The following is a 20,680-nucleotide window of genomic DNA, read 5'->3' as shown; positions in this document are numbered from 1 at the left end:
CTAATTAATACTTTCTAAAATCAACGTCGAGATTACCAAGGTCGATAATTGAACCTTCTCCTCATCCAGGTTTACATTTCCTTCAATAGCCTCATCTATAAATTAAAAAAGTGAGATCGGGATGATACCTAGATAGCTCGAGTTGCCAAGTACTTGACGCGAGGAACTGTGACGATCCCTGCAAGTGCCAAGTTTTCTTTTCCACCACTCCAACCAATGCCAAAATAGATCACGTCTCTTGCATCAAAGACGCTGATCACAAGAAGGACCGCTTGCATACATGTGCGCATTTTCGGGCGGACTCGGGATGAGCAGGCGCAGGATGGGCGGTATGGTTCATCGCCAACAGCAAATCACACACACAACAACAAAGCAGTAAGGGCTGGTAATGGCTGGATTTACGATCGGTCACGCCACCTTTGCATACCATGTGTAACAATATAAATTCGAGTTGGTGAGCCGACTCGGGCGATAATTGGATGCCTGCTCGTGGGCGGTTGAGGACAAGGCGGTCGAGGACGAGGCTGTTAGGCTGCAACCGTGAGAGCGGTTGTACTCAGCAACCCCGCGAGCCCCTCAAGTTTGTCTGCGCTCAGCTCGGTGTCTGCAATCTTTGCCGAAAGATTTCCCCCAATGGCAGTGCTCCCAGTGGGCGGTCGCAAATATTGGATGCCCGGCTTGAACCGGACAGGGTCGTTGGCGGGAGCAAAGGGCGTGACGTCCCGGACGGTCCGGGTGGCTTTGTGCAGGAAATCGGCCTTGCCCGTCATCTTCACCTTTGCCGTGAAGACATCTGTGTCGTTCTTGCGCTCCAGCAACACCGCTGCCCGAAACTCTGCCACGACGCTGGTTGCCGCCGCATCGTCTTCGGATAGCGTCAGGAGAACGGCGTTTGACGGCCCATGTTCCCGGACAGAGAAGTCTAAGAAGATGGAGCCAGTTAATTTCGAACTGCGCTTCCGGCTGAACAACTTTTTCTTCTCCCAGGAGCGGACAAAGTGCGCCCCAACCGTGACGACTGGCGCGCCGGCCGGTATATCGACATTACCCCCGACCTCGCCCGCTGCCGTGTCTTCAACCTGCACTGCAGTGGCTTCGCCAAGGGTGAAGTCGCCATTTGGCCAAAGCGCTACCACTTTGGGATCGTAGTCGGCGCCGCGTTCTTTCTCGTCCTCGAAAACGACGGTAATGGTCGCGCTCTTGAACCGCCGGTTGCCATGGAGGCCGTGAAACCGGAAACCAAACACCACCAGCGTGGCTTGGGGGCCCGACTCTGCGGCGCGGCCGTGGATGACGCGGTCCACGCGCGCCTGCAAGAGTAGACCGAGGCACAAATCGTCAAGAATGTCAGGTCTCTGCACCTCATCAGGCCCCGAGTTCTTCTGATGCATGCCGCGTTGCTCTGTCACCGTAGTGAGCTGGATTGGCGTGAATGCAAACGGATCATTCTCCTCGTTACCACTGCCCAGGACAACGGTAGGAGCAGCTGTGGCGCCGAAACTCGCTGAGGGAGCAGCCATGGCGCAGTATCAGTTGACGATAAGATGATGAAGGGCTTACCTTATGATGAGGCGAGGCAAGATGCTGGAATGTTGCATAGCAAGGACCCGATAGACAAGATCTGGCGCTGAAGTGCACCTATTTATCGTTTCTTCGGCCCCATCTTCAATAGCCAATCGAGCAAAGTATGTTTCTGTCGGGTGCCCAAGATCGGAAAGAGGAACTGTACATGTATCTAGACAGTACCAGTACCTGAGGGCCTGGGTACCTACCTAAGGTACCTACCTACCTTACCGACTGAGGATCGAATGAGGTAGGTAGGTAAGGTAAGGTATTATTAAACATGCACCACCCAATCGGTGCTGGCATCTGACCTCCGCACCTGCACCTTCCACATAGAGGTGAGGCAACAATAAGGCCACTGCTGGATTCGATAAAGGATCAAGACAGAGGGAATTTCCCAGCCTGATCGCTAGTGTTTGGGCCCCGGGTTCACTACGTCAAAAATCAAGACATCTCAAACCAAGGGAGATTATCGCCTCACGCTACACCAGACGTACACCCAGCAATCATGACTCAGCCGAACACAAAGGCCTTCCGGGCGAATCAACCAGCAACGCCAACGAACGGTCTGCCGCCCAAGGGTTTGGAAAAACAACGGAAGAAGTCACGCGGCGGATTGCCTCCAGGGAAAGAAGATCACAATCCTTACTCCGACGACGGACTCGAGCAGCGGAACTCCCGGAAAAAGAGGACGCAAATATATCACGATCAGATCCTTGACAGGTGGTCGAATGGGGGTGAAGAGCAGCCGACTGTCGAGAATGAACGCAACTGGCCCCAGTCGCTTTTCGAGACGACCGGCAGTAATAACAAGACCAACTTCTTCCATAACCTCTTGGTCACACTGACTGGCGAGATTCCCCACGATGCAAAAGGCGAACTTGCGAGTCTCGTACTCGAGAGACCCGATCTGCTTGCTTCGGAAAACGAATGGAACGTCTTGCCAATCATCAAGGCGGCAAAGACGCTGCCCGACCTGGTTTTCCTCATCTTTAATATCGTCGTCCCAGAAACCACGCGTAAGATTCTCGAGGCGCACGGCGCCAATCCAAGCCCCTGTGAGGTTTGCCCATTATGGGACGTCTCTCTAGCGCTGATGAATTTCCGCCCTCTGAGAGAGGCAGCTCCCAACAAGGATGATGAGGTCTCTGAAGTCACGGCCGTCGCCGTACACAACATCACTACCCCGGAAGCCCAGGACGACGTACAGGCCTCGGGCAGACCACGGGCGTGCCTTCACACTAAAATCAATGTTGAAACGTTGCTAGACCGGGACAAGGAGCTGCGGCGCTCCTTAAAAGGAGTGCTTGACATTCCCAAACTGGCATGTGAGGTCTTGGAATCGCTCCTTGATGAGAATAGGTTCGACACTGAACAGGAGAATGCGCAGGCGATCAAGCTCCAGAGCTTCCGGAATATTTTGGAACTTTCTCCTAACGACGCCTTTACCACAGCTACTAATTCAGATGGCTACAACTTGTTGCAGTTGGCAGTGGGTCTATTCGACAAAACTTCGATCGACTATGACCTGCAATACAATGTCATCGAGGCGCTGGTGCAGCGTTCTCCGGCATCCATATTCTTTGAGTACGGGACCCATGATGGGGAGAAGAAGAATGTCTACTGTCGCTTAGGAGAGCTGAGGAAATCAGCAGACCGACAGCGGGTCGACGACGTACGGAATCTCATCAAGGTCGAATGCATCCGCTACAGTGGGGAGGGTTTGGATCCCATCAGCCCAGATAAGCTTAAGGCTATGAAGAGGAGCTTGCTTTATGGCCATGGTGAAACCGGTAGGCGCAACACCAACCCACTTAGCAACGACTAGTGGGCGCGAGATCGTGACCAGGTGCTTGGCTAACGCAGTGTCTTGGGCAGAGAAAAAGCTCTTTCTTGACCTGACGGGAGAGTCCGCAATCATTGATGAGGTCTACGTCAAGATGGTAACGAGCAAATCTGGCATGCAACTGGAGACAGTCCTGGAGTTTGTGCGTCTCCCCAACTGGAAGCCCAACGGAGCCGAACTCTACCGGTCCAAGAGGGAACAGCGTCCGGAACCAGACACGTTAGGCGCGTTCCCCGACCCGTACGTCGGAATTTTTGACTGGTTGTGGGATGAGTGCAAGGTGCGCAAGATCATGACACTCGAGATCGACGACAGCGGCCCAGAGCCGCACACCGACGCGGCCATCCGAGCGGCCCTCCAAGGTCCCCAACTGGAGCGGGATTTCGGAGTTGAGGTTTGGAAGTGGCAGAAGTTTGACATGCATGTTGGAACCATTGTTGCGGCAGTCCCACGAGCCCGCGAGGTCCACCTCTTTTCTTATGGAAATATAGCCGTACTTCAAGGCTGGAGCTGCCGGTCTGGCTTGGCCAAGCTGACCGAGTTGGAGAAGCTCGTCGTTAATATCTACTCAAAGGTTGGTAATCCTCGCCACAGCTGTGACCCAGGAAGCATATGCAAAGCTGTTTGCATCAGCGGTTGTACTGCCCTGTACCACTAACTCTAAGGCGCTACTAGAACCCAAGGGACAAGGATGATTGTGTCAAGTATGAAACGACTTTCAAGACAAGGCTAACCAAGCATTGCCTCCGCCTCAAGGAAAGCGACATCCAGGTAATGTATCACGGCCAAGGCGGTGCGGATGGGTCTGAAACATTCCTCACCGTTGCGGCGACAGCCGGCCCAGGACCCACCTTATCCGCTAGGCCGAAGCGGGAAGAATGGATCGAGGAGCTCAAGGCTTACAAGCAGTTCATCACGAACTTGGGCAATGCGGCTTCGATAGAGGGCGGCAAGCCAGCGCCCAAGGCCAAGGTTGCCATCTTGGATGACGGCGCCAGGCTGGCGGACCTCAACGGGGTGCAGAGCGGATGGTCGTTCCGCGCCGACGGCCAAGAGTACTTCGTCGGACCCTCCCCGCACGGCACCGAGATGGCTGTCTGCGTGCGCGATATATGCTCTGTGGCTGAGCTGTACATCGCCCGCCTCGACGACTCGCATGTATCGGAGAAGAGCCACGCGTTCACGATTTCGTCCTGCGTCAAGGCGCTCAGATGGGCACTGGACCTGGGTGCCGATGTCATCTCCATGAGCTGGACCTATGAGATGCGCCACGACAACAAGGACCCGGACAAGACCGAGTTTGAGAAGCTCGTCAAGGAGGCGGTGGATAGCCACAAGGCGGTTCTGTTCGGCTCCCTTCCCGACCTGGGCCCCAACAAGGATGCCTCCAGCCGCTCACCAGTGGGGCTAAACAACGTCATCAAGATCAGCTCGGCGACGAGGGCCGGCCATGTCGTCGACGACAACATCCACCAGTTCTCCGAGTTCTTACTCCCTGGCCACGACATCGAGAGTTCGCGCCGCGAGCTAGTGCGGGGCAGCTCCTTCGCTACAGCTTACGCCGCCGGGCTGGCGGCACTGGTCTTGTACTCGTTCAGGGTCTTAGATGCCTTCACTTACGACGACGTTGACGATCTCGCCCGAAAGGCGCTCCGGGTGGCGAAAAGCCCAGAAGGGATGAAAGGCATTTTTGAACGTCTAGCGCCCGAGCCGGGGAGGGAGGCCGGTGGTATCAACAGTAACATTGGCCGCTTTGTCCGGCCCTCTAGTGTTCTGTACGGCCCGGACACCTTGAACATGAGTGAGGAGGGCAAAGTAGCCCGTCTCAGGAATATCGTAAACAACCTTGTACCGGACAGCTTGATAAAACGTGTCTTCCCGGGAGGCGTCCCGGAAGACTAAGTGGACCGGCTTAGCTTACGTCTGGCATTGTTAAACCCAGAAAGAGAGAAAAGAAAACATCGTTTAAAGACGCGATGCCCAGCGTCTCGAAGCTTACATCTCGGATAGACAAGGACGGTTTGGAATTATGTATAAACATTGAAATTGCTTAGGGCAACTTTTGTGTCATTTGTGATTAGTCAGCAGGCTCCGCCTCAGCTACACCTTGACGTCACCTCCACACCTGTAGCTAGCTAGACCTCTCTGTCAGATTAGAAGTCTAATTCGACCTCGAGTCGGGGCAAGCGTCAGGAACACTAACGGTTCGCTATCTCAACTTCTAACTAGCCGGCTGATTTACAATTAAAACCTCTCTTTTTTAACCAATATAGAAAATTAATACATAATTAATCAACCCTTAGTTACTCCTTAAAACTACGGTTCGAACTAGTAACCCTGTGGTACGGATACTAACACGCGCTTAGGTAACACCCTTTGCGCATCTAAAGTCTCGACCTTAGCAAATTTGCCATTAGTGAGTACTAAGGAACCACCATATTGTGGATCAACTATGAGACTGTCATCTTAAGGATCCGTGACCACGAATCGCAAGTTCAAGTTTACAGACTTGGGGTCTGCATCGAGTTTGCAGCCATCATTTCCGCACCATACCGCCACCTCCGTAATCCTCTTGGGGCCAAGAATTGCCTTGTGCTGAATCAGAAATAAGGCAGGGCCGGAGCCATGGGTGCTCCCGAGGATCGCAAGTCCCTGATCCGTGTCCATGGAAAAAATAGCCCGTTGGTCCCAGCCCGGAACAGAGCTATAACCGGCGTTCATCAGAGCCTTGACGATCAGATCGACGCTGGGCTGGTATGTGATTTTGGATCTGAAGATGATGTTGATGTGGCTGGGATGGACTTTCCTTGCTACGCAAGCGTCGAGCCACTGGAAGTATACAATATCTGACAGCTGCTCAAGGTCTGGTACGTTGCCTATCTTGTTCGTGGCCACTTCGTAGCGAGGGCTGAAGTTTACGTCAAAGATGATTGCGCCGGATTCTGGGTTGAGCACATTCATGTATGAAGCCATTGAGGGCTGTCAAAGGAGGAAACGTCAGCACGCACTCATCAGTTGAAATTAATGTTAAAGAGAATCAAGGAAAGGGGCACTTACATGTCCAACTGAAACCCTATCCCGGAGGTAGAAGAATTTTTCGTGACGGAAGTTGGACAAGCCGTTATTTCCGGGATTTACAGGGTAGTCCGAGTCCTCGAAGGCTTTATCAAGGAGGTCACCGAAGCCAGGCGAGCTGTCGGGTTCGTTGACTGCATTGGATTCTCCCTCGTTTTCGCCTTCTTCGTCGTTGTCGAACCAGTCATCGTAGTCGACAGTTGTAAACGGGGCCCATTTCAGACTGCGAACCCATCCCAACGCTCGACGTATCTGGTGTCCTGCCAAGGGCTAGCAACAGCGTACCCGCTGTTCTTGAGAGTTGCCTCTATATCGCTCAAGGGCAAGAGCTCCTTGAGGTAACCGCCCTTCTTAACGCGACCGTTGTAGTCTTCGGAAAATCTGGGGAACTGCCCTACCATTCTCTTCGCCAGCGCTTCATGGGACAAGCCGAAAGCATCGCTATCGATTTCAGCTTCGGCTGGGTAGGGGTACGCCCCGACGAGGGCAATTTGAACAGCCAGCCATGAGGCCAGTAGGCGAACGCTCAGCAGCCCCAAGGAGTCAAGAGAAATGACCATTGTGAGTCGAAATTATTATTCACTTGTCGAGGCAGTGAAGGGGAACGGAGGTGGATCCGGGGGATGCGATGGAAGATGAATGCGAGCTTTCCCACGTATGTCCTAAGTGTGGTGGTTGCGAAGGCCATTGTGAGAGTGGAGTCTATCGGGAGACCCGGGCCAGAATATGAAATGGAGATGCCGTCTTACATTTGTTCTCCATAGATCCGGCGAGATGTGAAGTCCTTCATATCGCATAATACATGATGATTTGAACTCATAGTCTCTCGGGCGCGCCGCGAGAGGTAAGTCTGATGGAACAGTTTATTATTTGATGATCCACTATTCCAAGTTTAGAAAGAGAGAGAGTCAGCACCTGTTGATGCTCTTATTCGGGCTTGGGTAGATTAGCTCGTCGGTGCAATCACCAACGCACCGGATTACCTCACCAACGTTCGTTGTGGTGGCCGGCTGCAGTCACCTCACCTTACCTCCCCCCGTCGGATCTCGGCCTCCCCCCCACGCCCGTGCACTGCAATCCACCACAATAATGAAACTATGCCAGGATCATATAACTAGCTTAATTTTGATATCAATAATTCAAAATAAATGACGGCTAGGGTATCCGTAAGAAGTAAGGACTAACAGTTAGATCAAAGCTAGATTGATAAGGGATTCAAAATATATATATTAAGATTCAGTAAAGACGTTTAAAAATGAGAGGGGAGCATGTCTACTTCAAAATACAAACATGACACGGATCTGAATCTATCACGGATCGCTCTAGTAGGCCTAGTATGCATGGTTGAGGGTAAGTGTAAACCTTGGAGCCCGGTGATGCCGCCTAATCAAACTTGAGAGGATGACTGAGTTCGAGGCGTTTCAGGCAAGATGGCAGAATTTCTCGCAACGCGCCATTGCCTTCAACTCAACAGTGTTATCAGCACATAAGTATGTACTCGCCTCGAGATGAGTTTTCGACACCGTTTCCTTGGCGCCAGCGTTTTTGACCGGACTCACCTCACGCCTACAAGGGCAACATGTTTAAGTCGTCTGCAAGATCTGCAGGGACCGGGATCTCAACAGGCCTGTCAGTTCGGCGGATTCATCCGGTGCTGCGGGCATTGGTCACCGCTATCGGCAGATAAATCAAGTGATTTATCAACGGGCGCGGCCTGGACCAGACTATGAGAGCCGCGCGGCATCTTTGGAAGGACAATTTGACTGCACCTGGAACCAAGCCGCATCATATCACTTGCTTCAACCAATCCAATACTTCACGATGGCGCAAAGACAAGTTGACTGGATTGGGCATGGCTCAATGGGAACTGGCATGTCAACGAACCTACAGAAGTTTCTCTCTTCATCTGCAGCGCCCAACCTGGCTTACACCTAGCGGACATGGACATCATCGCGCGGCGAATCACTAAAGGAACTGGGCGCCATTCCGGTTGAGACTGTTTGAGAGGTGACCAAAAAGTATGGGATCATCCCCTCTTGCGTTAGTGAACTCTCTCGCCCCAACCACAACATTACAGTTCTTAATCTAAAGTTCCGCAACGGTGAGCGACGATGCCGCGTTTCGAGAAACTACGAACGAAATCATTAAGTTTAGAGATATCACAAATAAGATCTACGTCAACTGTTCAACAGCCCACCCCAATAATTCCGCTGCTGTTTCGAAACAGCTCACCGAGGTCGGTGACCAATTTGTTGCCGGTTAGTTCAATTCCAATCGACGAACAACCATACTCGGCCTGACTCTGGACAGCTCCCCTCTTCGGCGCCGCACCACTAGCGGCGGCCGGCAAGCTCATTTTCGTCACTGCCGGACACCCAAATCCGCAACGTCAGCCATTTTTCTATTTCTTGATGGCAGAATGGGACGCTCTGTTATTCTAAAGATGTGACCAAGTCAAACCTGCTCAGTATTGCCAGAACCATCGTCGTGGTATCCTTCATGGAGTTTCTCTCCGAAGCCCTCGCCTTTGCCAAGAAGACCGGTCTCGGGTGACCGGTGCTAGAGAACATGATCTCGGACATGCTTGGGCCCGTTCTCGAAACTTATAGCTAGCGCATCATGGTTCCTACGCTCCGCCACCCGATGCCAAGACTGGAGTCGACGTGGCGCTTGCGAATTTGAGGCATGTCCTCATATGTGCCAAGGATACTATTACAAGATCACAGACAATTGAAGCTGCGTTAATTCTTAGGGAAAAGGCACGGGAGTATGAGGCAGTTCGGCCTTTGGACAGTAGCTCAACGTAAGGTATGCTGCAGTACGTCTAGAGGCTGGGCTCGACTTTTACTCTGATGTCTGCTGGGAAAGAGACGCAAAGAAGTAATCGCAAATGCGTGTTCGAATAACATTACCATTGAAAAATCCAACTCGTCTTGTTACAATGTTGTAACTTCCTACTTATGTGCCACTTTGATCATTATCTCTCAAGTTGTGTCGGCGATATCACTGTCGACATCACCGTCGCCTTCGTTACAATAAAGCTAGCAAACCAAATTAAGTGAGAAGAAAGGACACGCAAGAACACACTTAGTTGACCCTATAATTACCCCGAAAGTTTCTCTCGCCAGAAGAAACAGATCAATAGGGCGGCCACGCCACTCAGAGCCAAAAACAACATTTCCCACCACCTGCGATATCCGACCGAGGAGCAGATAAAATAAATGCGTCGAGGGGGAATCGAACCCCCGGCTCCCCGACGCTGCTTGATGGCAACGGAGAATTTTACCACTAAACCATCGACGCTGTCAAAGCTGGTGATGCTTCTTGTGGATTGGGATCCTGTGTCTGGATGCTAGTTTATGGAGCAACTGGGGATCTTGGTGGATTATAGTGGAGGTAGACTATGGGCCGTAGTGAAGCGCTAACAAATTCCGTTTTCTCGGAGGTGAAAATAAGCTCCAGTAACAAGGTAAGCCTCCCTCAAACCAGAAATTCTATTCATTTTTAAGTTGCAACCCCGAGAGGCTGAGGTACATACTCCCGGTGCAGTGAACCTTGATCTGCCCCCAATCCTTCCCACCTGGACCGGGACTGATTAAAGTCTAATCTCATGTATCTACGCTTTCTTGTATGTAAGTATTGTGACATTGCGAATGGAAATCTTCTAGTCCAATGGTTTGTGAATGCCCAGTCTCTGGAGCAAGGGACTGTCGAGAGGGTGAAGCCGTTGATTGTCTAATGGCCTCGCAAAGTGAATGATCCCCAATCCCTTCACCCTTTCCTCCTCTAGTGGCGGCTTGAAGACTCAATGCACTATGACTCGAAAGGGTCCACCTGTCAGTGCTTCACCGACATTGACAATGAGGGCCCCTGGAACGTAGCGCACTCACTTCCAGTCGCTTGATGGTAGTCATATCTGCAACGCTGATACGAGTTGAGAAAAGAGGAGTTTGCAGCAACCTAGATCGGATTGTCCTCCCAGCTATGAGTCTCGGTATTGTGTTTCGCTGTTTGCAGGGCGTGGGCTACATAGGAGGTAGCGTAGGTTATTCCGAGCGTGGTTGAGTACCTGAGGCGTGTATGGAAAGTAGACACTCTTCAGACACCTTGAGTGTAATTGTTACGAGTGCCAAAGGCTTCGACAGGAGATCGGGACGAAAGTGACTCATAATCTCGTCGACCTGTACAAGATGCGGCTGCAGAAATCTTGGGTATGTATAGTGGTGGGGATGGTAATCCGTTTGGATGTTGTAATGATCCAAGGCCTTATGGAAACTCTCCTTGTGCTTCTGATTCCTCGAGGGATGTTCCAGCGGAACGACTTAGCTCTCGCTAGGCGGTTGTGTCAAGTCTTTGCTCGGAAGCCATGATGAGGGATGTCCAACAAGACGACATAATCTGCCAGGCTGCAATGTTGTATTGAAAAGAAATTTCTGGGCACGGGAACCTGCACCAGTCCTCGGCAAAGAGGCTGAAAATCGAGGACTGGAGAGTCACGGAAGTCGATATTACCAAATATTGTGGCGTCATCATGTACAACGACGGAATGATTCCGCCGACTCTATTCAATTTCAATCTATAATATGATCTTCCATTCGACGGATACCGATTATTCTTGAACGCACATGCAGTCTAGTTGTCGATAAAAGTCCGATTACAGTCGCAGGCTACAGTAGACGTGTACCTGGGAATTTTGCTACACAAAACTCACTCGTACTCATGATAATATCCGAATATTAATGAGGTTCCCAATATCCGAGGCTGCTTGGAATTCAAGGGCAAATATGTTTTCTTCGCGACGTCCTGATACCCATTCAGAAGACCTGACCTAGGTACACATCATGCAAGGTACTTCGCATGCGTTGAGTTGTCAATACTCTCCCTATTTCTTCAATTTTTTTAGTTGTATTATTTTCGGCACCGCTTTGCAGAAAACATTGAATTCAGCAAAGCAAAATCCAACTCTTATGAAAGTGCAATGCTGCATCTTTTGACTCCCGTGGCTGGACCACATGGAGATACAGTACTTGCTAACGTTACTTTATAAGTTAGTCATGACCGCAGCGACCTGCATCAGAACAATAGGCAATAATTTGTGCGGCAAGGATCAACGACTCAGCCACGTGCGGGCCAACGACAGAGCGGCAGTAAGTCAACGCGACTAAAACTAAGCGAATCCGATGAGACCCCTGGCGCAAACCGCATCAGTAGGTGATGGCGTGGGCCGGAAGCGCTTTGCGTTGACGTATGTGGCTCATCTGAAATTCGCCGTCCCGCCGCCATCCTCCATCATCCCACCCGGCCGTCCCTCGTCCTCGCCGGCGGTCGTCCGCTTCACCGCCGTTGGGCCGACGGGTTTGTCACCGTTAGCGAGTGCGAAGAGCAGCATTCGTCATCTAGCCCCCCCAAACTTCCCCAAATTCCCCATCGTCCCATGTCCCAGCTCATCGGCGACAAGGTTGTCCCTCCTCTTCGCTTGGTGTACTTAAGTTTCCGTTCCGCGTGGCTTACACTAGTATTGCTCTGTGTCTGCTGTGTGTCCCCTTGTAAGGACGCTCCGCTCTTGGATCCTGGGCTAACCCATTCTCGTATGTGAGCACAGTCCTCGACCTGGGGCCTCCATCGACTGCTATCGCCAAACACACGTGTCCACCTCGCATGTTGTCCGATCTAATCATCTAGCGCTCCTGCGCTTTCGCTTCTTTTTTCCCTCCAAATCCATGTGATCCACGTAGCCGGGACTCGGGCTTGAAACTTCAATTCCTCCTTCCCGGTTCAGTTTTCCGCCAAACAGCAATAATTCAACAAGGGTCAAGTGATTCACTCAGGCACGTCTGACATGGGCTTGCCAACGGCTTTATTGGAAGGAGGGAAAAGGCGCTAATGAGCCTTTTCAGCTTCCTTTTTCACTGACGTATAGATATAAAGCAAGGGACTAGCCAGTTCCTTCCTTCTCTTTATCCTCATTTGAATCGCAGAGTTCCACAACGCCATCATCACACCCACGCACCTCACATTCACACTCATATTCAACCTCATACTCACCCTCATACTCGCATCAAACCCATATTCGCAGAGCACCTTTGAATACACTTTCCAACGCTCAAAATATCCGTGCTCACAATGGAGAATACTGCTACGGAGGACAAGGCCGCCGACCGGTTCAATGGCATCTTCAAGCCGACCGAGTCTCCTCTATGGAACAAGTCGTACAACGTTCTTCCTGTGAGTTCTTCCTTATCACATCGCACCCGAGTGTTACGTCGCACCAAAGCAAATATTGATGGCTTGTTCTTTTTCAGCTGCTCATCAAGGACGGCTTCAACCTCACTACCCTCTTCACTATTGGCGCCTTGATGCAGTCCATCCTCTTCCTCATCCTGCCCGCCAAGTACGCTCTCATCCCAGCTTCGGCCCTGGGCCTCAGCTCCATCGTCTCGACCATCATGGAGACCCGCTCTGAGAAGTCCAACCCCTACATGAAGGGCGTCGTCCGGGGTCGCACCAGCGCCCAGTTCCCCAACCCAGCCACCGGCGCCATCCCAGCTGTCGCCGCCTCCCAGTCCCTCGTCGTCTTTCACCTTGGCGTCCGCTTCAACCACCCCATGGGCCTTCTCTGCCCCGGCGGCCGCGAGATCGGCGACTTCTTCCAAGAGATGAACAAGGACCTCGCCCAGCGCGCTTCCGAGTACGGCCTCTACCACGTCTCCAACTGGCTGGGCACCGACGGCCCGCGCAACAACTCCCTGCTCAACATCTACTACTTCCGCGACGTCGAGGGCCTCAACAAATTCGCCCACGACCCCATTCACCGCAAGGGCTGGGACTGGTACAACAGCTTCAAGCAGCAGCACAGCCACATTGGCATCTACCACGAGAACTTTGTCACCAACGCGGGACAGTACGAGACCATCTACGGCAACATGAAGCCTCTGCTCCTTGGTGCCGCCAGCGTTGAGTGTCAGAACGAGGAGTCAGGGGCTAAGGTCTGGGTCAACACGCTCGTCGACGCCAACGTTGGCCCCCTTCGCGGTATGATGCGCCGCATGGGCAAGAAAGAAACCCCTCTCGCACACTATGCGTAGATCTTCTCTTTTTTCCCCCCCTTCCTCTGACCCAAGGCGGATTATGGAACCAGTTTTCCGACGCCTGCTTGTCTGAATAAGGGTTGGCATTGGGTGGTGTTTGGCGTTGGGCGGGCTGTGGCCTAGGTTCCATGTATTGAATACGAGGCTGGTCGCCTCATTATCGGGATTGTTTTATTTGAGACGGCGTGTCTCGTCGTGACCTCGGAAGGCCACGTTTCTTTCGGTGTGGTTCGAATGATACACTGGCAAAAGTCCACATAGCATAGCTGCAGAATCAGAATAGATTCAAAGTACACATTTCATCACTAGACGCGTTCTCGTGTCTTGCAAGTAATCCCTCTTGTGCTCCCAAACTGGCGTTGATGAATGTTCTTTCCGCCACCAGCTTGAAGTAACCCACCTGGCAGATAATGAAGGAGCGAAGTTTAGGAACAGGCCATCCCATGCAGCCACGCTGACACCTTTGACTCGACCATCGCTTAACATTTCCTCGACTTCCCGGGATATGATGCTCCTAAGAAGGCGACCTTGGAGCTGCGGGGGGGCATTCTTGAACTATTTTATCTTGACCCCATCATATTGACCCTTCCAAACAGTGCTTGATGCTCCTGACAAGAGCCACCCTTCAAACGCTTTCCTCTCAGCATATCTTCCCGTCAAAGCTGCCTTCTTGGCCGACCCGCCAACAATCGAAGCCCAACTTCACGTCAGGGCACCCCACGTCGCCTGGCGCGAGTGGTTTGCTCTCTCACCTGACGCAGAACACTGAACAAGCTCACAGCAGGTCTTTGATCAGCCGGTTTTACCATGATTCCGCAACATAGCCCTCATTCACCGCCTCCTCAATGGCTTTTGCCAAAGCCTGTACCGCAATGAGCTTGTCCTCGCCTTTGGTAAGGTGCTGCGCCGTGTACGTACGTCATGATGACTTTTTCCCAAGGAAGGTACGCCTCCTCGAGAATCATTGGGTATTTCTACTGTTTTGGGATGGTTTTCAGATGCTTTGATAGTATTTGAGGAAGGCACGCGGATCGCGGTTGCTTTAAGGTCTGCCAAAAGACTCTATGCAGTCGTTCAAATGCTCAAAATGTCCTATCCGATAGTCTATGCCGCACTGCCAAAACAGCTGGTTGCGTGAGAAGCGAGATGCCCGTGGTAAGAAGAGTCGCCCCTGTAGCACCCAGAGGCATGTGTTTAAGAGTGCCTCCTCGACCCCTCGCTGCCAGCTTTGCTGTTCAGTAGGCAGGAGTCTCCAAGCTCTACGACATGCGACCGTTCCAGGTCGTTCGGTTACACTGCGGTAGTGCTTTCAATGGGTTGAGTGAAGAAGATGCAAAGACGCTGTGAACTATCGGATCAGGAATGACATAAACTCCATCTCCCCACCAGAGGCGGCCGTGGCGGCAATATTGATGACGCCTTTGCGATACACTTCGACTATGGTAATGGACTCTTTTCGCCAGTTGTCAACCGACTCTCATGATGCCTGCAATATCCCTGTAGGCTACTTACTCACGAACAATGAGTCACGTAGCGAGTCAATCCAGAGAAAACGCAGCCCAAGTCTCCTGAGGATAGATGGTGTCTCGGAAGTTCTTGGGCAGTGTTCTCACTTGGATGCCACATCGGAAGGACTCCATATTGGTTTGTTTCAACGTCAAGATCTGGAACTTGCCCCAACAGTGGCTGAGAGTAGCATACTTCTCATGGGTGAGAATATAAGTAGATAAACTCACCTCGCTGTTATCGGTTTCTCAAGGTCGAGCAGTCATGTCAAAATGAATCCACGCGTGCCTTTTCTACAGTATTTTTAATGATTCGTAATACAGTCATCCAGCCACGTTCTCGTCATGATCAAATCCCTGTCTTGCGGGGTCACGTCGTCTTCAACCAGGCATAGAAACTCATGTTCTCCACCTGCTTGATGTTACTGACTCTGCCTCTACTCAAATCGAGCCTAACCTTGATTCTTCACCACACAACAGCCAGTGCCTGTTCTACAGACTCTAATGACAACAATTCGTGAGATCCCGTTCGCTCAAGGCACAGATACAGCGCAGTTTGTGGTAATCCTTCCCATATAGATGGCGAGAAGATAAAGTAGCCACCTAGCATACTCGTTGCCACGTGAGCCTGCAAATACAATGACGCTATACCGGGTTTACTGACAGGTATGAGTCAGCCCGTAGCGACGCCATCTTGAACCGACGCCGCTGCCGCGGCTGCCGCGTGGTAGGTGAGAACACGGCTTGAAAAATGGCCCGAAAGCCTGTTCGGAATGTCATTCGGCTTCTTTACCCCGTTCACTGCGAAGTCCTGGCAGCTTTGACAAAGCATTTCGATAGCACATGTGTCCCACATGCGACTTGGTTTGGTGCAGCGCCGAGACTCAAGAAAGATTGGCGGGGTCTTGCGAACAAGGTATAATGAGCTAGAGCGAACTTGGCTAGATCCGGCGTGATCTCTTTCCGAGGTGGTGTCTGGAGACATGTTGTTGGTGATGGTCAGCTTACGACTTCGACTCCCTCCGGCGGCCGGGTCTGCGTGCCCTTGAGCCTGTCTGCCCTCATGATCTCATTACTGGCTATCATTACCGTATGGCTTTACTTTGGAGATGGCACTGCAAGTATCAGAAAAACTTGACGCTTACGATGTTTTGGAGACACTGCTTGACTTATTTCTATTTGACGGATCTGTTGGGAATTAGAATGGCGCCCTTCGGTGTTATAACGCCGCCATCACCTTCGTTTCAAATTCAATTGAAGTCCTTCGGGCATTTGATGTCGCGGCCACAGTCACTTGTTCTATAACACCACGTACGACTGCCAAGATCCACTAGTGACTGGAAGACTATTGATCATTGACTATCTCCGAATCGGCGAGAAACCTCAATTCCATACCGTCAAGAACAATGATCAAATGTTGTGCTCCGTGCAATGTAACCCAAGCAGAGAGTGCCAACAAAAACCTCGAGAAGAACCGACAAGAAATATCCCAAGTTCATAGACATCACCCCTAGCATTCTGTAGATATCAGCACCGGTGAGACTATTCCATGCATCTGCGAGGATTGGCACTCACGGGAGGTACCCTAGAAATGCGATGGCAGCCTCATAGGCAGCATGAGCAACTCTGACAAGAACTGTCTCTGGCGTAGGAGCAAAAAAGGTTTCTTCATGCCCATAATCCTCGCCATTGCTCAAGCGGCTTTTTCCATGCTCGCGTTCCGAGACTGCCGCTTCCAACAAGGGTTTGAAGGCGATCAAAGTACGGAGAATTAGGGTAAAGAGGACGAGAGCGAGACAAGTAGCGGTGTACTGCCCTGAAGTCCGCGGTGTCCACGCTTCAGAAAGAAAAGCTGTTCCCGTCTTGGTATGGAAGATAACTGGCATGGTCTCAGTACCATGAGAACGGGATTGGGTGTCGGACGTGTCCATCGCGAGGTTCCCTTGGAACGAGTCGAATCGGGCTTCACAGATGAGCGAGTCGCGCCTGCTTTCAATGCGGAAACAAGCGCTTTTTCTAGAATTTTAGGTGTTCAAGTGAGCGCATTAGAACCTCATGTTTGTCTTTGGCTGCTTGAGTCGGAAGCAAGGATGTGAGTTATGCATAGCGTCTCATCATCTCGCTCAGGATCCTGAAAGGGAGGCTCCGTAAGCCACATCCTATTAGGCATACCGGAAGGGGTCAGCTGCCTAGAACAACGCAAGTGCTTCCAGTGTGGAAATTCCAATTCGTGTCCTCGGCAAATTAGAGAAGAGAGAAATGGGCGTTCAAGGTGCGGCAATGCTAGCTTGAGGTTGCGGGGGATCAGGCAGTTTGAGAAGGTTTCTAGGATGAATTTTTTGGCTTCCGTGTTCAGTCCTTATTTCTTATTGCACTGCTGAATAACTTTAGAATCACTTTAGCTGCCAGTGAGCAAGATCTTCAAGATTAATCATTAATCTGATTCATTTGAATATGTGTTATAAGTAGCATGTCTCCAGTTCCTTCTTCCTGTTAGTTCAGGTGCCTGTTTCGACTACCCCTAGCGACGAGCGTTTATTCAAGAGCAAAACAGCGCTCGGAACTCGAAGCCTCATTGCCCCACCAGTTGGGCATGGTGACAATCTTCCCAGCACCAAAAAATAGGAACGTCAGCAGCATGTTGAAGTTGAATCCGGCATCGAAAGCAGCAGCCAAGATGTAGTTCCACCTCGCCCAGAGGTCATACCGGTAGCGATACGCCCAGAACATGACTACGAAACCACCAATCAAGCTGCTCACGTAACCAGTGCTGATGTTGCCATAGAAGCTAGCCATGGCCGAGAAGAAGATGGTCGAGTTCCACAACTGGAACTTGGCGCGAGGGAAGGCGCGGTGAAGGCCGTAGATGAGGAGTGGAGTGAAGGCGCCGACGAGGAAGCCGTACGGGAGGACCTTGTAGATGTGTTGCTGGAAGAGCCTTCGGGGACCGATGAGGACGTACTGTACACCCATTGTGAGGTTGGAGGTCAGGGACTGAGCGGTCCATTGGTGCGCGGGGTCTTCCTTCGCTCCCGTGAGGTAGTCAAACTTGGTGTCCAAAACCCAGCGAACAACAGCATAGTTGATGGGTACACCAAGAAATGAGCCAAAGACCTGCGAGAAGAACACCGCCTTCGGACTCACGTGCATGTAATGTCCGACCTTCATATCCTGGAGATTGAGTTGTGCGCGGTACCATGCGTTTCCGGCAATGGCGCCGTATGCTGATGCGCCAGTCGGGTTCTTGAACCCGCTCACAGAGTTGACCATTAATCCGTAAAGCAGCTCATTAACTGTACCAATAGCCAGCTGGAAATTGCTTAGTGCGTACAGCCAGCCAAGGGGTACAACCAAGATTGCACCGGTTCCAATGGCAACGAAGTATGTCCATACGGGGATGAACATGTTTCCGGTGGCTGTGATCGTAATAAGAGCGATGGCTGACGCACCAAAAAGCGCAGCAAACCATGATAGGGGCACTTCCTTGTAGCTCCGCTGCAGGATGCTGAGCTGGTCGTTGTACTGCGTACTGATTTGCGATCCGTTCCTCATACGGTCCAGCATCTTTTGAAGACTGGTCTTGATAGTCTTGTATCCGAAAAGAGCGGCCCATGCAATTGCCGACGTGTACGCAGCATAATCACTAGAGGGAAGTGCCGGTCAGAACATGAGTGAACAGCCAAATGGGAAGGGATCTTACAAGAACATGGTCCATAGAACCTGAGTGCTGACAAAGGGAGGGCCATACAACTCGTAGGCCGTCTCGTTGAAGGAGACATCCGCGGTGAGCAGCTTGGTGGTGGGATACGCCGTGCCGTTCTCGAGGAAGAGTCTGTTCGACATCAAGTGCTTATGCCATTCGCCGAGATGACCGTACTTTGCCGCCGGGATCAAGATCCACACGCTGCAGACGAAACCGGCAAACATGACGACCTGGGTCCACCACGGAGTCAGGAAGAGAGATCCGTTTGTCGAGATATTGGACCAGTCCAGCGACAGGTTCAGGACGCCCATTCCTCCGAATCCAGAACCGACAAAGTTGGCAACCGGGTTGTTGGGTGCCACCCAGCAGAGGAAAGCCAGAGATCCGAGCATCGGGAAGATGTACTCGGGCAGGAATTGCCACAAGGTCATGCCGAGAAGAGCCCAGAAGAAGACCTTTGTTTGCTTGCGAGACGAGGCCGTCGGGGCCTCGCGCTGCTTCTTTTGCGTCTCAAATAAGGCGGTCTGGCAGAGCGCCGTAAACCACGGGAACTGAGGATCGTAGATCAGGAATTGCCTGGCCAGCGCGGCAAACGAGTAGCCAGTCTGTCTTTGTCAGCACAGTTATTCACACGATTGAGGTCGCTCGGCGTGCCAGAGTGACATCTTGGAAGCAAACTTACCCAGACAATACCCCACATGAAGAAGATTGCCGCTGCTGGGTGAATCTTGGAGTTGAAGTAAAGCTCAGCCATTGCAACCGGGGTGTATCCAAGGTTGTAAGTGGCGCCCGATGCCGCCGAAATCGTAATCAGGACATGCTCTTTCACGTTGAACGGCCCCGGGTTGAGGTTGAAGCTGAACTTTGTGAACGGAACCTTCACCTCCCACGCCGGCAAGACCTTGGCAAGCCATGCGCCGCAATAACTGGAAGCGATCTGGACGAAGAAGATAGAGTATGGCGCATAGGTCGTGCGGAAATGGCTCATCATCGACAAAAAGGCGCCAGGTATGACGAAGATAATAGTGAGGACGAAGTACCGGAAGGTGAGGCAGGGCAGATCCGGGTCGTCGTGCAGCGAAACGATGCGGCGCACATAGGCCGGGATGTCCTTAATTCTGGGGTCGTTCTCGTCAAAGGCTTCTTCTTCGCCATTGGCCTGCGTTGTGAACACAAATGGAGGCTTCTCCATATCGCCTTCGGTGTAAGGAGCAGCAGGCTCGCCGGACGTCTTCTCGGGCGTACCGTTGCTGGGAGAGTCGACAGAAATGGCGTCGCCATCGCGAAGACCGCCGGTCTTTGGCTCACCGGCGGCCTGTTGATGTTGGTTGGGGGATGGAGACATGGTGGAGGTCGTTCAGGGCGGCTGATCGCCAAGATGCTTGGAAGAGAACGCCACACGGAAGCCAAGTTGGCCAAGCCTGGAGGGATCAGAGACGTCTTTTTCCGAACGCAACGCTTCTGGCAGCTGGGCGTTCAACTTATATCAAGAACCTTCCATGGCTGTTTGTTCACCCGCCGTCTGGAAACTGATTCTAGTCAACTCCTGGATGCGGGAGGCCCGTCGACCATTACAGTTAGTTGGCGGAGCCATGCGATGGTGTCATCGGCGTTTTTCATATTTATATTGCCAGCATCGCGCGATGGCATGAGCACAAGTGGATATGCGGCTCCTAACTGTGGCTCCAAGTTCAAGAATGTAACCCGACGGGGTGTTTCGAATGCCCCGCAGGATCGCCGGGGCACTGCATCGTATTGCGGCAAGAGTGCCATCCCCTTCAAGTTTGGTCAATCATACCATGGGGGCGAGAGCGTGTTCGCATATTGTGCCATAGTAAGCAGCAGAAGTTCCTGAGCTCCTCATGGCGAACAAACACCACTATGTTGTCAAAAAGTTTCT

General features: G+C 51.9%; 7 protein-coding genes across 7 annotated transcripts; 2 read left to right on the top strand and 5 right to left on the bottom strand.

Annotated features, from left to right (window-relative positions):
* Positions 1-527: 527 nt before the first annotated feature.
* CORC01_00638 (uncharacterized protein) lies at positions 528-1,520 on the bottom strand (the record flags this gene model as incomplete). The annotated part of the gene is made up of 1 exon (XM_022612295.1): positions 528-1,520. The coding sequence occupies one exon, from the start codon at positions 1,518-1,520 to the stop codon at positions 528-530; it is 993 nt and encodes a 330-aa protein (XP_022481434.1).
* A 551-nt stretch (positions 1,521-2,071) lies between these two features.
* On the top strand, positions 2,072-5,311 carry CORC01_00637 (uncharacterized protein; the record flags this gene model as incomplete). The annotated part of the gene is made up of 3 exons (XM_022612294.1): positions 2,072-3,356; positions 3,442-3,983; positions 4,085-5,311. The coding sequence occupies 3 exons, from the start codon at positions 2,072-2,074 to the stop codon at positions 5,309-5,311; spliced, it is 3,054 nt and encodes a 1,017-aa protein (XP_022481433.1).
* Positions 5,312-5,875: 564 nt separating this feature from the next.
* On the bottom strand, positions 5,876-7,044 carry CORC01_00636 (uncharacterized protein; the record flags this gene model as incomplete). The annotated part of the gene is made up of 3 exons (XM_022612293.1): positions 5,876-6,388; positions 6,467-6,707; positions 6,770-7,044. 3 exons carry the CDS (start codon positions 7,042-7,044, stop codon positions 5,876-5,878), a joined length of 1,029 nt encoding a protein of 342 aa, XP_022481432.1.
* Positions 7,045-12,607: 5,563 nt separating this feature from the next.
* On the top strand, positions 12,608-13,569 carry CORC01_00635 (uncharacterized protein; the record flags this gene model as incomplete). The annotated part of the gene is made up of 2 exons (XM_022612292.1): positions 12,608-12,709; positions 12,787-13,569. The coding sequence occupies 2 exons, from the start codon at positions 12,608-12,610 to the stop codon at positions 13,567-13,569; spliced, it is 885 nt and encodes a 294-aa protein (XP_022481431.1).
* A 1,440-nt stretch (positions 13,570-15,009) lies between these two features.
* CORC01_00634 (uncharacterized protein) lies at positions 15,010-15,198 on the bottom strand (the record flags this gene model as incomplete). Its single annotated transcript, XM_022612291.1, has 2 exons — positions 15,010-15,046; positions 15,089-15,198. The coding sequence occupies 2 exons, from the start codon at positions 15,196-15,198 to the stop codon at positions 15,010-15,012; spliced, it is 147 nt and encodes a 48-aa protein (XP_022481430.1).
* Positions 15,199-16,474: 1,276 nt separating this feature from the next.
* On the bottom strand, positions 16,475-17,008 carry CORC01_00633 (uncharacterized protein; the record flags this gene model as incomplete). Its single annotated transcript, XM_022612290.1, has 2 exons — positions 16,475-16,595; positions 16,653-17,008. The coding sequence occupies 2 exons, from the start codon at positions 17,006-17,008 to the stop codon at positions 16,475-16,477; spliced, it is 477 nt and encodes a 158-aa protein (XP_022481429.1).
* A 604-nt stretch (positions 17,009-17,612) lies between these two features.
* On the bottom strand, positions 17,613-20,125 carry CORC01_00632 (uncharacterized protein; the record flags this gene model as incomplete). Its single annotated transcript, XM_022612289.1, has 3 exons — positions 17,613-18,720; positions 18,778-19,385; positions 19,463-20,125. 3 exons carry the CDS (start codon positions 20,123-20,125, stop codon positions 17,613-17,615), a joined length of 2,379 nt encoding a protein of 792 aa, XP_022481428.1.
* Positions 20,126-20,680: the final 555 nt, after the last annotated feature.

This window comes from Colletotrichum orchidophilum (genome assembly GCF_001831195.1).
Source record: "Colletotrichum orchidophilum strain IMI 309357 chromosome Unknown Scaffold_3.1, whole genome shotgun sequence".
NCBI classification, from domain to species: domain Eukaryota; kingdom Fungi; phylum Ascomycota; class Sordariomycetes; order Glomerellales; family Glomerellaceae; genus Colletotrichum; species Colletotrichum orchidophilum.
The sequence above is the reverse complement of the archived record's forward strand: the minus strand, read 5'-3'. Positions and strand labels throughout refer to the sequence as shown.